Source organism: Zeus faber (genome assembly GCF_960531495.2).
Source record: "Zeus faber genome assembly, chromosome: 9".
Lineage (NCBI taxonomy): Eukaryota > Metazoa > Chordata > Actinopteri > Zeiformes > Zeidae > Zeus > Zeus faber.
The window spans coordinates 25,775,175-25,792,097 of NC_137197.1; the positions used below are offsets into that span (position 1 = coordinate 25,775,175).

General features: G+C 43.4%; 1 protein-coding gene across 1 annotated transcript in view; it reads left to right on the forward strand.

Annotated features, from left to right (window-relative positions):
* The first annotated feature begins 1,346 nt into the window (after positions 1–1,346).
* The window catches only part of lsamp (limbic system associated membrane protein), a 230,337-nt gene continuing 214,760 nt past the window's right edge, over positions 1,347–16,923 (forward strand). Inside the window, exon 1 of the mRNA XM_080007424.1 lies at positions 1,347–1,532. Coding sequence (XP_079863550.1) covers positions 1,378–1,532 — 155 coding nt within the window. The 5' untranslated portion in view covers positions 1,347–1,377. The remainder of the gene's footprint in view (positions 1,533–16,923) is intronic.

Consider the following 16,923-nt stretch of genomic DNA (forward strand, 5'->3'; position numbering starts at 1 on the left):
GCAGTTGCATATCGGACAAAATGACGCCCGTTTAATTCAGAGATTAAAGGGGAGTATAAAAAAAGTACAACTGTATGACGCGTAGAAGGAGATGAATCCTCAAAGTCCTGCAAATGATTTTATTTTTTTTACTTCCGCAACCGTGGAGACGGAGAGCTCGGAGAGCTGGAAGCCTTGAATTTTTGCCGTTGTTTAAGACTGTGGTTTGTTTGTCTCGTTTTGAAATAATCAACAAAATGGATCCCTCGGAGACGAGATGGGGGCGGCGGCGGGGGCGTAGGGGGGCGGGGGGCGGCATGCAAGGAATCCCAATGATTCGCATTAGTATTAATATATTTCCCCGAATCTAATAACATGCTAAATGTGTGGCCTTAATTGTCACTTTGCAATTCATTAAGCGTGTCTCCTGTTGAGCGTTAGATCACGGCCTATTAGGCAGCCACCTGATTGGCAAGAACTGAAATTAAAAACTCATCCTGCATTCACATTTCTGATGAAGCCGGAGCCGAGTACCTTTTTGGAATTTTCTTTTTTTTTTTTTAAATGCCGATCCCACTTTAGGTGGAAAATGGCTGCAATTATCTTTTCTAGACAGAAGGTTATTACATCCGCTTATGCCCCCCCCCCCCTCCCAAAACCTTGTGTGTGGTATACTGTTTTTTAAAGCTTTATTTCATAGTATCTTCCGATTACATTCATTCTGCTAAAATTGGGATATTGAGAGGTGTCAGGAAAATTGCGAAATGTTTTTCTTTAACCATCTCCACCCCCTCCCTCCAGCGTGACGCACAAAAAATAAAATAAAACTAAAATGACCTCACAAAAGGAAAACCAAAAAAAAAAAAAAAAAAAAAGTACAAAAAAGGATATACCTAATAAAAATAAAACGTAAAATAAAAATAGGAATACTTTTTCTTTTCATTATCATCATGATTAGAAATTGTGAGGGGGAGAGATACAGAGAGCTAGAAAGGCAGAGATGGAGAGAGAGAGAGAGAGAGAGAGAGAGAGAGAGAGGGATGGAGCGAGAGAGAAAGAGGAGGGCTGAGTTTCCCACCCTCCCTCTCTCCCTCCCTCTCTCCCTCTCTCTCTCCCTCTCTCTCTCCCCCTCTCTCTCGGATCAGCAGAATCCTTCTCTCCGTCGTTGCGGCTGGTTGGTCGCGGCTGCTCACCGAGTCGCCTCCCATCCGCCACCCAGACTTACGAGCTCTGCATCCGGGGAGGAGTCGGACTTTTCTTCGGGAGGGTGGGGGGGTGGGTGGGAAAACCTCCCGGACAAACTATTTTTTTTTTTTTAAATTTCTTCTTCCTCCGCTGGATCTATACTGCGCTGAAAAAAAAAAAAATTTCAAATTGAAAAACAAAAAAAAAACAAACATGCAGGTGGGACGTAAGTCGTGCTGGAGGCAGCTGCAGGCTTCTCTTCTCAGACTGCTGTGTCTCATCCCCACAGGCTTCCCCGTCCGCAGCGTGGACATGCAGCGCGCCACGGACAACATCACCATCCGCCAGGGCGACACGGCGGTGATAAGGTAGGACCCGTCCCGGCTCCCACCGCACCGCCCCCCCGCCCCCCGGGCGACTGGGGGGGGGGTGGAATCACCGGCGGTCCGCTTCCACCGTAACCCACGAACTGTCTCTCCTACACGACCGTGGGAGAGGTCCTCAAAGTTGACTAGTCTGTCCACAGGAAGCGCCCCGTGGACGCGTCTTATCCAGGGACGCCAGAGTCGGTCCCACGTGAATGAACACATATACAAACGCGCCCGTTCTGTTGTTTTCACGCTCCGGTTGCTTTTTATTTTTATTAATGAATTAATTTATTTATTTTTATGTGTTTTTTTTATTTTTCAACTTCTAAAGTTGTTCTCTGTTTTATTTCACGCCCACACTGACCCAGTCTTGATTGTTTATTCCTGTGTATTGATTGGTTTTCAGTATATATTCGGTTCGATCTTTTCTTTCGAAACGAAACCGCTCTTAATTGTTTTACTTCTAAACTGAAATGCCCTTTGATGCCTTTTATATACATACATATCATTTTATTTATTTTATTTCATATATATATATATATATATATACACACAAATTCCTTTTGAACGCACGTCTCACGTCACCGCTGCGCAGCGCGCTGAGCCGCTTCCGCTCGGCGGGGAGCGGTAGAGGACGCGGAGCGGGGAAGACGTGCGCACGGTTGGCAGCAGGAGCGCACACGTTGATATGGTTGTTTTAACCTTTTTTTTTTTTCCTCCATTTCTTATGTGTGTGCGTTGCCTCTAAGCGTCGTCAGACGGTCGATCTGTCTGAGTTTTGGCGGGGCGGATGTCAAGCCGTTACGTGGCGGATTTGGTTTTGGTAAACAAGCAGCCCCCCCCCCCACCTCCCCTCCCCATGCCACGGCCATGAATACAATAACAGTACAATAATAATACAGTTGGGCCAAAGCACACCGCACGGATAGAAAGGAAAAATATCACAATTGTGAAAATATGAAATAACACAGCCGATGAACATCAGTGATAGTCGCAAGGGGATGACTACATATTGATTATGTGATTACGGATTATATAATAATTGATACATGTGGACAGTATCAAATAGCACAGAATAACGTCATGAAGGACGCTTGCCTACCACACGCACACGCACACACCACTTCTATCCTCTTTCTCTCTTTTTCAGTCCAATTTTTCCCTCCTCTCCCTTTTCGTGTACGTGTCTCCATCTTTCTCTCTTTCTAACTTATCTGCTATATGCGCTCTCTCTCTCTCTCTCTTTCTCTCGCTCTCTCTGTCTGCATCTCTTGTTTTTCTTTCTCGCTCTTTAAAGCCTGGTTTAAACCAGCGGGCGCAAGGGCAGGAGGCGCACCCGCGCGACGCCGCGGCACCTCTGAGGTTTTGTGACTTGGCGCGAGGGGCGTTCCCCGGAAGAAGTGCATTGGAAGCGGTGGGAGATCAGGGTTTTGCTGTTTGGTTTCTGATGTATTGGAGAACATTGATCCGCAGCACTGGTCAAATGTGCAAATTCAAAGTCTACCAATTACCATGTGACGCAGTGACAAAAAAGTATACGCAAACAGTTCACTCAGGTTTGGTGGTTTTATTGTCAATTAACAGGGTCATTGTAAAGTTCAGTTTACAGATGGAAAGGTCACGTTTTTATTGGAATTCATGTGCAGTTTATTTTTAGAGGATCTTGCAATGAGGGAGAGTAATTCCACATTGTGACTCTGTTCCACAGTTCGGTAAGTTCCTCTGTGATAAAATGCTGAGCAGGACATAACTTCAACCGCCCTCTCCTGTCTCTGCATGGAACGGGGCGGACCGACCAGCTCCTTTTCGGCACCTTTGTCGGTTTAACAACCATGAACAGCAATTCCTCCTCGGCATAAACAAGCTCCGATGCCCTGTGTGCAGCCATGTTTGCTGTTTTGTGCTTTTCTTGGTTTACTACTTCCTGCTTCACGCGGTTCTGTCTCTCTAACAAGAAGAAGAATCTTTATTTGTCACACGACACGCCACTACAACACATGCATACACACACACACACACACACACACATGCTTTGGATGGTGGCCGGTGAAATGGCTCCTCTGCATTTAACCCATCCTGGCATTCCTTCCTCCGGGGGGGCAGCCAGGAGCAGTGGGCAGCATTCGACGACGCCCCCTGGGACCTGGATCCATATGTCCATCGCTGGACAGACGATGATGTTGTGCATGTTTTTGGTGGGGGTCCTTACTGTTGTTAGATGGAGGAAACCCAATGTGAGCACGGGGAGAACATGCAAACTCCACAGCGCTGGAGCACGGTGCCAACAGCGCCCCAGGCAGGAATCGAACCCAGGACCTTCTTGCTGCGAGCACATTCTTTGACAGAGCCCCGTCTTCTTATTTCCACCCTCTGATTGGTTAAACGTAATTTCCCTGGCATACTCCTGTATAAAGATATGTCTTTTCATTCCACATCTGCCTCCTTTATTTCCTTCTTTTCTTCTTTTTCTTCCCCTCCTCCCCTCGCACTGTGTTTACCGTGTCTCAAAACGCAATCCCACCTGTACACGTGTGAAAATGTAACGAGGCCGTGATGTCACGGTAGACCTCCCCGCATGGTCCGCCAGAACTATACAGATTTAAACACAACCGCACTTCAGGCGAGAGAGAGAGAGAGAGAGAGAGAGAGAGAGCGAGAGAGAGATAGAGAGAGAGAATCGGTTAAATGGGTTGATCAAATTAGTCAATTGAGACTCGGTCACTGTTGAACTCTCTGGGAGACACAGTTATTTGTTTCATTTTCCTAAATCCAATTTACTTTGTCTTAGCTATAGTCAGCCATCGAAACGGCCCGTTTTATTTAATGCCGATCAAGGAGAAGTACTTTTCCTCCCCCCTATGTACTGTAGGAACTTTAACACCTGTTAAATCAGATTGTCTGTACGGAGCATAACATGCCAATCATACACAACCTCAATCATTCATTGTTGGTCGTACGACCAATAACACCGCGGCTAAAGCCCCATGCGGTTCCCATGGGAAAAATAATATAATACAACTAGTATTCAGACCTAGGCTCCAAGTGACAAATTGGATTTGGGAAGGGGAAAAAGAAAGAAAGAAAAAAAAAAAAAACACTCAAGGCCTAAAACGCGAGAACTTTGAGCAGGGGTGGGAGGCCGGCGGCTGGCAATTTGTCTAGCCAGGAAGTGTATCTGATTCCCTAAGCTGGCTCCGTGTGAAGGCTGAGGGGATATTGGTGACCCGGGGGTGCAATACAGCCCCGCTGCCCCTTCAGTCGAGCCTGCGGTGGCAATTGCGGTGGCAATGGGGACAGGGGGGAGAGAGAGAAGTGGTCGAAGCGGAGGGAGCGGCGCGTGGCCAAAACAACTGGCGTGACGGAGCAAACTGCGACGACCGCGACAGGATTGTTTGTTTACCCGAGGTTCGAGCACAGTGTGGCGACGGAATTCCTTACTTTCTACTCATATTCAGAATTTTGGGTGAACAGATTGTGCTGGTCGGTGAGATGCCTACATTGGATATACCTTTGGATATGCCCTTCAAGAAACTACGACAAAGTGCTCATTGAAAACCGCCTCAACCCTCTAGTGATACTACATTAAATACGACTCATTGCGTCCTTATTAACTTTATTCCTTCTTAAGTGTTAATTCCTGACAATCGACGGTAGGGGGAGTAGATTCCTCAATACCGCGTGATTCCTAGTGTCAAGGCTAAGGTGAAAAAGCAGTGGCGCTCCCCTTTAAGGCAGCATCAGTTTGATTTAGCAACACTTAACCCTCGACCCTGTTTGCTTTACTGCACTCTCAAGGAGTCAATCCGCAGGAGCTTAGGGTTTTCTCGAAGGCAGTCAGCGGTCTGGGCTGGCTTAGAAAAACAATTTTTCACCGACATTGTGTTGGAACTACAGCCAACGGCCAGTGGGAGGGCTATCTTTATAACTGATGTTTTTTTAATCTTCTTTTTTTCCATTTGTTCTATTATGGATTCATCTTTCACCTTTTTGTTTTGTATCGTATTTTATTGTAGACCTGCCAACCTGAACGCATTTTGTCTACCAACTGCACAATTCTTAGTCAAAATACGCAGGTACAAAATGCCAGCTGAAACTAGAAAAAAAATCTAAATAAATTATAATAATATATATATAGATATATATAAATTAATACAAAACAATACCGTACATTTATTTCGTATTTAAACAAAATCCCTCGGATTGGACCGGATGCTATGACCTGTGGTTCTGTAAGCCCCCCCTTTCTTCTCACTCAACATCAGCTGATACGCAGCGGTACTTTACTGCTTTGTGGGGTAAAAAGGGGAGTGGGAGAGTTATAATAAAGCACACACAATGTGACCGTAATGTTGACATATAAAACGTGAGATGCACCGATCGATCTAAGAAAATTGCAATCTGTGCATCTCTGGTTAGTAAATATGTTGAGTAACTGTGATTTGATGCATTTCGCCGTAGTAGCTCGCATAGGCTGTCATCAGCCTCGTTCCGAGACGGCTGCAGTGTGAATAACTGATGGAGTCAGACCTATACTATTGTGGCACTCAAAATATTTTCCCACGTTTGGCAGGTCTGAATACTCATCACTGACAAAAAACAACCATTTCAACATTTTCTTATGATATTAGCAAGGGCTGGCATTGGTTCATAACATGTTGGCCATGCTGAACAGAGGCTATGTCCCCAGCAACCTCAAGGATGCATTGGGAGGAGATTTTGATTCTCTCCCACCCAACATTCCACCAGCAAACACAAGAAAGCAAGGAAATCAATTGCAGGATATTGTTGTAGAACTGTACCCAGACTGTATGGCTTTATGTTGCGACGTTACAAACGAAAAAGTGCCAGATATTTCCAAGGCTGTCTGGCTGACTTATCGGTGACATTGACACGATTTAAACAGGCGAGTCAAACTCTTGCTTTTTTTTCGATACGCCACGACAAGAAATGAAGGAAAGGAGAAAAAGTTTCTTTGCATTCTCTAGCCATTCCTGTGTCTCAACAGTTTACTTTTTAATTGCTTTTTTCCACTCTGTTGCCATGCGGGTGGCCTTCAGGGCGAGCTTGCAATGTTGCACCAAACCACAGGAAATTGACAATTGCTTATTAAAGCATTAATGAACATGGGTCGTGCGATTGCTCTCCTCCGGGTCAATCTGCGCTTTGACAATACCCTTTGCCTTTCCTTTCCACGTTATTTTTAGGGAAGATCACTCAGCATTTGTGCTGCGCCCCCAGGAGGAACCGTGTCACGACTAACCCCGGATCCCAGCCTTTAATTTGAGTCTGGCGCAGGCAGCAAGTTTTGTATTTGAAGTCTGCCAGGAGAGCTCCGATATTACATGGGAAGTGAAATGAGACTAATGAAAGACGCAGCGCAATCCATACCGCCTCGGGAAGACAAACGCATTCATTTGTGTTCATGTTCCTCACTGGAACTTTTTGAGATGAATCCGGGGGACTGGAGATGGCTGGTGCATCTTTTTTTTTGCGAAGTGTCGCCACAGTATTACCTGCGCTCATCCTCGGCCCAGGTGTCTGGCTGCCATGTCTCCGCCGCTGGAGCAATCATTCCACTCCGCAATTTGAGGTAGTTTACAAACCCTGCAGCTCGCATATTAAATGAGTATATACGGCAACCGACGAGTGGCTGAGAATAAGTTTTATTATACAACTTTTATCATCTCCCACCGCAGCAAAAACGCACCTGTGAATTCATTTTCTCAGCCTCAGATTTTAACGCGAGTTCCAACCAGAATGGCGTGATGATTCTGGATGCAGGTCGTGCCCTGCCAGTTTATCATGTACCGCACGAAGGCGAATTTTCTGACTGATTGAAATCAATCCTTATTGTTTCGATGCGGCACAGCTAGAGTTGACTTTTAATCATTGCGCCCGAGAGCCTGGCATAATCTGCTTTCTGCGCGACATCGTGGAAGATTAATGGAGATAGACCACAAAAACAAACGACTGGGGACTAATTGATGCAGTCAAGAGCCGTAGCGAAAAACATGCCCGACATAATGAATACAACAATGGGTTGTGTTAATTTTTTATCATCATAACAACTGAGTGACACTTATCCAACATGTCCTGCTGTTGGACCAGTGCACCATTTTCAGATATTTACTTTGACCGTCAATATAAAGCGTTGCTGTGATGCTGTTCGCAATACTACCCGGGCTGTATTCTAAATTGCGGGTAGTGAGGGGAAACGGATCAATGTCTGCATTTCTGGGCAGAGGGCAACTGTGCAACATAATTTGGTGTGTCCAGCCCCCCTGGGGACAGCCATTCCTCTAGAACTCATCGCATCTGAGCACTGTGAGGCCTCCCTAGGCCTTTCTGCATTTCAGCATCTCCTCATCTCCCATTTTATCCCTTTTTTTTCCTCTTTCGGCCTGTTCAGCTGTGCCTTCTTGACCTGAATCCGCAAGCTAGACATACATGATGGAGAGAGAGAGGGAGAGATTGTGACTAAGAGAGAGAGAGAGAGAGCAACAGGAGAGGGGAAATAAAGAGGAAAAACTACGGGAAATAGAATGTGAGTGAATGATGGACAGAGAGCACTAATCAAAAAATAGGGAGAAAAGATGATGGGCGGAATTCATGAGGGAGGAAAAGGAGAGGGCAGGACACAGTATTAGTACAATCAGCGCCCTAATCCCCTCTGCTCCAGCCCCGGCAGACACAGGATTTATAAAATCAATTTCATTTTCACTCATGATGCAGTGGACAAGCTGAGTGACTGCCAGTCCGGTCATTATCTTCTCATCCTCATTTCGGCCTGGGACAGGGCCGAGGTGCGGGGGAATGTTGATTGGAGTGTTGGAACATGGATTGGGGGAGGACCCTTTTTTTCCATTCTGCCAAGTTCGACGAGGCACCTTTTGGACTTTTTGGAATAGCTCACCGTCTTTGCGATTTTCGGGAGCCTTCTTCTGGGTTGAGGGCTGGATCTGAATAATGTCCTGCAGATAAAGGGTCAAGTCTTTCTGGCAGAGAGCTGAACAAAAAGGTTGTTTTTAACAGAAGCTCCTGGAATCCAATGGAGTTTAGCTGGGTTATCGGGAGCTGTCTCAAAGACATATTCTTCACAACCTGTTGTTTGATGTCTCCAGTTCATTGAAGTCATCTCAAAGGAGCCAATGCTCTCCCATAATTTGCCTTAGCATATACTGTATAATTTTGAATAATTACTCGGCACAATGTAGCAATCCAATTTGCACTTATCTGTTTTGAAAATGAACAAGCCAGAAGCTTGGTAGCATTAACACGCGATAACATTTTGAGGCAGAGTTGCATCATGAACTATACGTGCCCCTCTGAATGTCTAGAATAATCAAATAATAAATAAATAAGTTGGGTCGTATTTGAAGATAATTTCCTCTGGAAGCGGACTCCCTGGCCTGTTTCAGGGCAGATTAAGTCAACTTTGAACCACGTGGTCCAGTCAACCCCAGCCACAACAGCCATAATTCCACATGGCTTCAAAGCAGATTAGAGGCCTAAATTAAGTTTAGTCCTAGAAGACTATGTTTTCCTCCCCGCTTTGCCACAATCAACAAAAACGGTGCTTGTTGACCTTGTGACGTGATGTCAAGCTGTAATGATAGCTGTAGCCTTACGGCGCGCCAAATCTAATTATGGCCGTCGTCTTGGTCACAAAGCTACTCCAGCTGGCTACTAGCTCTGTTCGTTGGAGGACGTAAATTAAGGTCTTGTTATTTAAGTATACCCTTACACCTCTGATGCAGCACTACCAATTACCATTCTGAATGAATGTACTTGGGGGATTTATTACGTCAACGGCAAGAAACCAGAGACCACACATTAGTCTTTGCCTGCCTCCAAACTCCACAGTATTATTTAAACTGTCAAATTCACACTCTGCGGTTTAATATACAAAGTTGTTTTTGTTTGTGATATGCCTGACAGCAGATGATCAAATGCATTGTTCTCAAACAGTCAGGATGCAGCTTCTGTCATGTCCAGCAAGGGAGACAGTGTTGTTACTGTTGAGACAGTGAAACATTACTGTTATTACTATTATTATTGTTACATAGTTATAATATTCGAAAATAAATTACACACCCTTGATATTCAGACACTGGTGTTTAGTCAAGATTATCAAAAGCGGGGTAAGGGATGAAAATGCCAAAATAGGAGGACATTAGTTTGATGAATGAGGTGATGAGATTCAAACATTTTTGATTGATCAAAAAATGAGAAATTGCTTTGGAAGCAGTTCAGAGGGAGCGCAACCAGTTTCTGGGTGGTCGGCAAACCATTGACGTCAAAAGGCGGCAGAAATGTCTGAGCCCAAAAAACACAAGCGAGAGATGTCATCTTGCTGATGAAGTCGAAATCCAAAGTTATTTTTTAACCGTCGTTCCAAAATAAAGCACTAGGTATGGGATGTCCTCGAGAAACAAGTTGTTGGGAAACTGCACTTTGAAGTGAGCAGCGATTTCCATAATCACAGATCACTCTGACAATAACACAGAGGCACTGGAGCGCAAATTACTGAAAATTGCCTCTCATCCATATAGCAGCACTATTTAGCACACAGCCATTGTATACAGGGTTCTTTTAACTGCATACTTCATGCACTGTTTGCTGGACCACAAGACTAATCATTTATTTTTTTATTTTTTGAAGAGATAATACATGGTCAAAATGGCTGGAGTAGATATCAAAATGCCAATGCGTTAAGTTATCAAGCAAATCGCATCATACTATCAAGAATGAAAAGGTTTTATGGCATTTGTGACCCGCCACGTCCCAAGGTGCAGCGCTGCACTTTTGGCTCTGAGGGAAAATGATTGCAAATTCAACTTTTTTATCACTCACCATATTTTTAAAACTGAGTTTGATTTCTTAATATTAGATAAATAATAAAAAGTAGCCCACCAGCATTTCACGGGGGAAAAAAAGGCACTCACCAACCTACTTGCATGTTTGCATCAAAGGGATCTTTTGGTTTCCTTTGATGCAAACATGCAGATCAAGATCATCTGTTGATATTCTGTGCGATGTGAAGTCAGAATGTGAAACTGTTTTGGTAAAATAAGGTTATAATTATTATTTTATTATACCGGACTACACAGAGTCCTTTCGCATAGTAAAAAAAAAAAAGTTGCGCTGCAACGCCTCAAAGTACGGCAAGAAGAAGCGCTGACATCACTTCCGTAAACAATGTTTTAAAGAAACAACAACAAATATCACAAACAAAACAAAACACCAGAAGCAAGACATTTCACATCTCCGTGAAAACATCATAACCATGTTGCTATGGATTATAGGAAGAGGGCAATAGTTCTCAGTCATATTGCAGAACTGGCAACGGGAGGCAGCGGGAACCAGCAGGAGGCAGCGGGAGGTAGCAGGCTTAATTTAACTTAACTAAAACAAAAAATGTAAGGATTAACTTGAATTATGCAATTTCAAATATTTTTTTTAAATTAATGATTCAAAAATTATTTCACAAAAACAAATTCATTGGAGGAGTACAGCACTATCCAAATGTAACCATGTAAAGCACTAATTGTGTTTCTAAATGTGTGTTTTGTTCTGCCAAAGTTAAGAAATGATGCTAAAACTTTAAAGCCCAATTTCTCATCACTTCTGTATTCAAAACCTAAATCTTTAATAAGTAAAAGCTTAAAAAATATTTGCTTGATTCCCACATGTGATACCTTGTTTTGAAACTCTGGTTAGATATTACATTTCAATATGGGACCCTGCGGTATGCGGGGTTGGTCACATTTGCCAAATCTCGCTATCAAGTCGGTTATTTTGTCGGCCTCAGCGAGCCAAAGACAAAAATGAAAGGTTTGAGTAAAAAAAACACGTCATTTCTTTTTGTCAAAATGTATTATATTTATAGCGAGGCATTGACATTTTCATTACAAGTAGCAGGATATTAACCTTGACACAGTGTTTCTGGTATGAAAAAAAGGAAGCAAAATTGGTACAGGGGAACGTCTCATTTAGGAACTGGTATTGAAGTGAAAGTATTAAAGGGTAGTATTGAATTCTTTTTTTGTACAGTTGTACAGTTTGCCAATACCAACATTGGGGTGAGAGACAGAGAGGCTGTTGAAATGTCACTGCAGCAAAGGGGCATGATGGTGTCGTTGGAGACGAATTAGAACTCCTCTCTCAGGCATTTAGGGTTGGAAATAAGGAAAGATGACACCATGCCCTAATTGCCTACTCACTTTCTTCTGGTTCGTGAGACCCGATCAAGTCTTTTGTCCTCCAAAAGGTTCATGCTAGTCCTTCGGTTAGAAATAAAAATCTATCTCATTAAAGCTGAATGAAAGGCTTTGAAGAACTGCCGAGATTTTTATTTATTCATTTTTTTATTTTTCATCATCATTCATTTTGTATTCATGATGAAGGAAGGTTGCCACTGTAAATTCAAATAATTTGGCTTTGCTTATTCCATTTTAAATGAATCCTGTACACGATTGCACGCCGTTTTTTTCCCCAACACCGCAAATCTTACCCAATTGTCACTTATGGGGAAAGCCGCTCTGTGGAGAAACAACAGTCGAACAAGGATGGAGGATGCACAAGGCTCGAGCAGCGCTGGTCGACGACACAACTTGAGCGATTTAGTCTTTCCTAATGGACGCCAGCATTCAGGTTGCATTAGCTGAGGGACCGTGGTGTGCTCTCATTTACATGGCTGCTTGGGCACAATGGGGCTCTGAGCGCCCGATGAAAAGAGACTGCCAGCTCATTTGTAAAAGAGAAAGGGAGATAGAGCTGCTACGACCACATCGGCAGTGGGAGGTTCGAAAATTGTCCCCCATAGTACTTAAAATAACAGTGAGATCAAACGAATTTGGACAAGTAAGGCTATTAGCAATAGCATAGAATTAGTAGTGCATTGGGATGTAAATTTAAAAGAATTTCCGTAATAGACAGTTGTTAACCTTAACAAACAATAGTCGATTGATTGAAAACATAAAAGCTGGTGACGCCACCAGGGGGTGGCGCCATGGCGCGTGGGGACCCACGTGACGTCGCGCAACTCCGAGATTTTGTGACGTGGTGAGAGGAGCGTGAGGAGCGTTTCTCCTCATTTTATTTCATTTCATTTCAAAATGAAGAAGTTAGAGGCAAGACACGCTGGGCTTTTTGCCTCCCAGTCCAAATGAGTCGGTTGTTCCGTAGCAGGTCAAGTCTAATTGCACATATGGACAACGAGACGCTAATAGAATTACTAAACATTACTAAAATTCTTATATATAATAACAGACACTGAATAATTTAGTTTAATATATTTTATTGGAGTCATCCCCATGGCAACATATCGCTCGTGTCGTTTTGTCGTTGTACCTCTCCCCCGCTCCGGCTTTTTTTCCCTCCCCCTGCGCCATTCAGAAAGTGCAGTTATCCTGTTCCCATCCACCGTGTTCCTCCTGAAAGCAGCATTAGTTGTTAGCAACAATATACATATAGTTTTCTACGCGCAGCCATGGTTGTTGATTGTCGTTCTTCCTGACGCCTTCATCTACTTCTACTACTACTTCTTACTCCACTGGGCATTTTCTTTCTCGACAGCTCCCTGTCCTTCCGGTGAGTACTTCTACTTCCCGACTGGCTATTATTTTTCTGGGCCCCAAAGACTCCAGTTGATGCAATTACAACAAGAACATCCTTCAGTTCTTATGGATAAGACAAAATCTTTATCGATTAAATCCTTATTAGCAATTAATCGATAGTCGATTAATTGTTAACATCCCTAGTAGTGCAAAGTTTGTCAAAAATGGTTAATGGTAGAATGTCAAACCTGATACAAAAGATGGCCCTCCTGCAAAGCGCATTTAAGCTGATTTTTGTTAAACTCTGAAATTCTACTTTAACCAATACTTGCACCAACGTCCTGTTTCTACAATATGTGTAGAAACCCATTTGCACACTGTAGCCACCAATATGTCTGGAAAGTTTGTCGAAGCTGCCTATTCATTGCAGGTTTTGAGCCCTGCTTAATTAAAGAGCTCATTGACTTCACAAGCGTGCAAAAAGGGATGTTGGACCGTTTCATCTTACAAGTTGGGTGCATGGCGCACATGGTAGGCGTGGATGAGGAACAGTTGGCGAAGTGAAAAACAGACAATCCTTCGGAGACGGAACAGCCACCCTTCTTTCCTTTGTGTTTTCAAACAGGGAGGGAGCGAGGAAAGACAGAAAAAAAAATCCCCACCCACTTAGGGACATTTGGGGATAGAGTTGGAGGCCCAAAACATAGATGGTTATATTGGTTGAAAGTAGAAATCGACCCAGCAGCAACCATTATGGTCAAGGTCATGATCATGGTCTAGAAATTTTGAAATTCTTTAAAAAGACTATAAAGACCAACGTTTACTTTTGCTTAAGGTGTCTTGGTTGTTCTATAAAGAAGATATTAAGGCTTAAAGCGGGTTATATTTGGGGCATGGTTGCCTTAATTGGGAGGTCTCTTGTTTGACCATGTGGCTTTAATCACTCTACTACACTCTACTACACTCTACATACTACACTCACTTTAATCACTCCATCTCAGCACACCTAGACTCCGTCCCCTGCTGCCCAAATTGAGAAAGTTCTAGTGCCGTTTCCTGCCAAGATGGCGGAGTAAACCCAAATTGAGGCTTCAAATCATCACATTAACAATTGTGAACGCTAAACCAAAAGGATCGGCCATTTCTTCGGTCATTATTACTGACTACAGAATTGATTAATTTTACTGAGCATTACAGACTTGGGCTGTTAGTTTGGAGGTCATCAAAGCATAATGATTGACATACAATCCATTTCTGTCCATCGGTGACATCTAACATGCTTCAAATGTCAGAAAAGCAGAAAATTAAGAAGCTCTCTTTAATATATTTACAATCTTTAATGTTTGGTTTGGCATCACACTTCTGAGTTTGGTATATTCTGTGTCACTGTGGATATTATTTTAGTCCACTGTTGGACAGTTATCCAACAGTATCGGTCAAGCTTATCCCTACTTGAGAGCAACTTTTCCCCCTTATTTTCAAGGCCCACACTGCTACAGTAAGGAATGTCATGAATGAGTCATTTTTAAGAGGTTGCATATCATTTTGAATTTGTGAACGGTGTGTGTGTGTGTGTGTGTGTGTGTGTGCGTGTGTGTGCGTGTGCGGTGCGTGCGTGCGTGCGTGCGTGAGCGCCATAGACGGCAATGTGAGTGCTGCACTGTACCGGGGTTAAAAGGATTAGAAACCTCTATGGTTATCCAATCAGCCATGGCAGAATACACCAACGGATTGGAGGACGCACTCCATTGACTGCACAGCAGACCACAATCATCCTTTCTTCCTTATTTATCTAAGAGGAAGGACGGCGCAAGCCATGCCTCTCTTTTTGGCTCCGTCTACATGCTGACATAATACATTGAAGTGATATTTTCACAAACTGCCAAAGCCGGAAAGCTGGATTTACCGTGATGTGTTGCAAGTATGTGTGGGTTTGTGAGCGACTCTCAATGTATGAAAAAGCATTCTAAGTAGTGACGCCTCCGTGAACTCTGTCTGACCCGAATTTAGAATAGATGTCATCTTCTTAGCTTGTATCTTAGACCGTTATAGTTTGCTCATGATTTATCTCTCCCCTTTCTTTCAGCTTTTTTTCTTCTTCCGGTGTGAGACTGGTTTCCCGAAATCTGTAAAAAAAAACATTACTCTGGGCTTCTAAGTCAAAACTGTTGCAAACAAAACGTCAATCAATATACTGTGAAAATAACATGAATTCAGTTCAGAACGCTGAGGTCAAGAACACCTTGTACACTCAAGAGCACAAAGCTTCTCAGACCTTCCACTTCTGAATTCCACATCATGATACACCCTTCAAGCGGTTTTTTCCCAAGCTCAGATAAAACCTGTGACATTCTCTACCATGAGACTGCAATACCCTTTGGATTAGCCATATCTGAGTGTTGTTCTCTTCTGCTCTGGATAGTACACAGACATTGAATAATACTATTGCAATGGGAAGTGATGCACTTTATGCAGTGTTAACATTAGAGAGTCACCACTATGGCGGACGCTGCTGCAACAAACATAAAATGGATGAATAAGGTCTTCTTACATGTCATCTTAAACATTACAATATATTTCCCATATTCGTGCCTGACAGAATCTTGTGATACGATTTCAGACACCCCTAAAGTGGACCATACCATTATGCTGAGCATCGCTCTCGGTGGCGGAGGGCGCGATCCACACCTCAGATCAGAGCAATCTTTTTTCCAAACAAAGCAAATAAAAGCAGTGTGTTTTTATTGTAGATTTATTTTTTATTAATTTCCTCCATTTTCTAATTGAATGAAACAAAAAAGGGCCGTGCGTAACCATGTGTTATTCTATCATTCACACTCTGAATACAACCTTCAGCTTTCAGAAACATATACTTAGTGGTGATTGATTAATGGAGTCGAAAGAGCGTCATAGACTTTGTGAGATCGTTTGTTTGTGCGATTTGCATGGAAATTGTACAAAGGAAAGTCTAGCTTCCTGAGGGACCCCCAATGTGCCAAACTTATTCGGTTTTGGCTCTAATTTGACAACTTTAAAAATCTCTCCTCCTTAGTTTGCTTGTGTTCTCTCCGCTTTATATTGACTCGCATCTCATCTTTTTTATTCTTGTCTTGTGTCTTCTCTCCTCTTTTCTTTTAATCGACTCCCTTTTGTTAGGTCGGCTCCGCCGCTCCTGCGGGATGAATATTTCTCAGTAAAGTGATTTGTCTGGTTTGACCAGACGCGACCCTGCCTCCCTCCTTTCGGAGGATTCAGAAAAAGGGGCAAAGCGAGGTGCCGTCGTTCTCGTTTTCTTCCTCTTTATTCATTCTGAGTGAAGGAGCAGGGCCCCCCACCACAAGGTTCTGCTCTTTTTTTTCTTCTGGACGCGCCACTCCCCGACGTCTGCGCTAATTCCGTGACATATTTTGAAGTTATTCAGCGTGAGACAGAAAATGTTAGCACAGCGGGGAAGGAAGCTAGAATTAAGTCAGACACCAGTATTATAGAGTTTTTGAGTGATGAAAAGTTGGCGATGTAACCGAGAAGTTCCTGGAATTCCCGCAGCCTTCTCCCAAGACGGGGTCCGCCATACATATATCATAAGTTCCCTGTGATGGGAGCTTTCTTCTTTTTTTGTGCCAAAAACCGAAGAAAACTCAGAGCAGGCACTTGGATGATGAAGCCATTACACTTTTCCACTCCGGTGACACGTGGTCGCCCCGCAAAGCTGCCTTCTGTTTTATGATTTACAGAGTATCCAGGCTTTGTAGATACTCTGAAAAACTGTTTGAGGACTCATAGCGACAGGTTTGACTGCGGCGATGGCGGTAAGGATGAAGATAATGATTTCA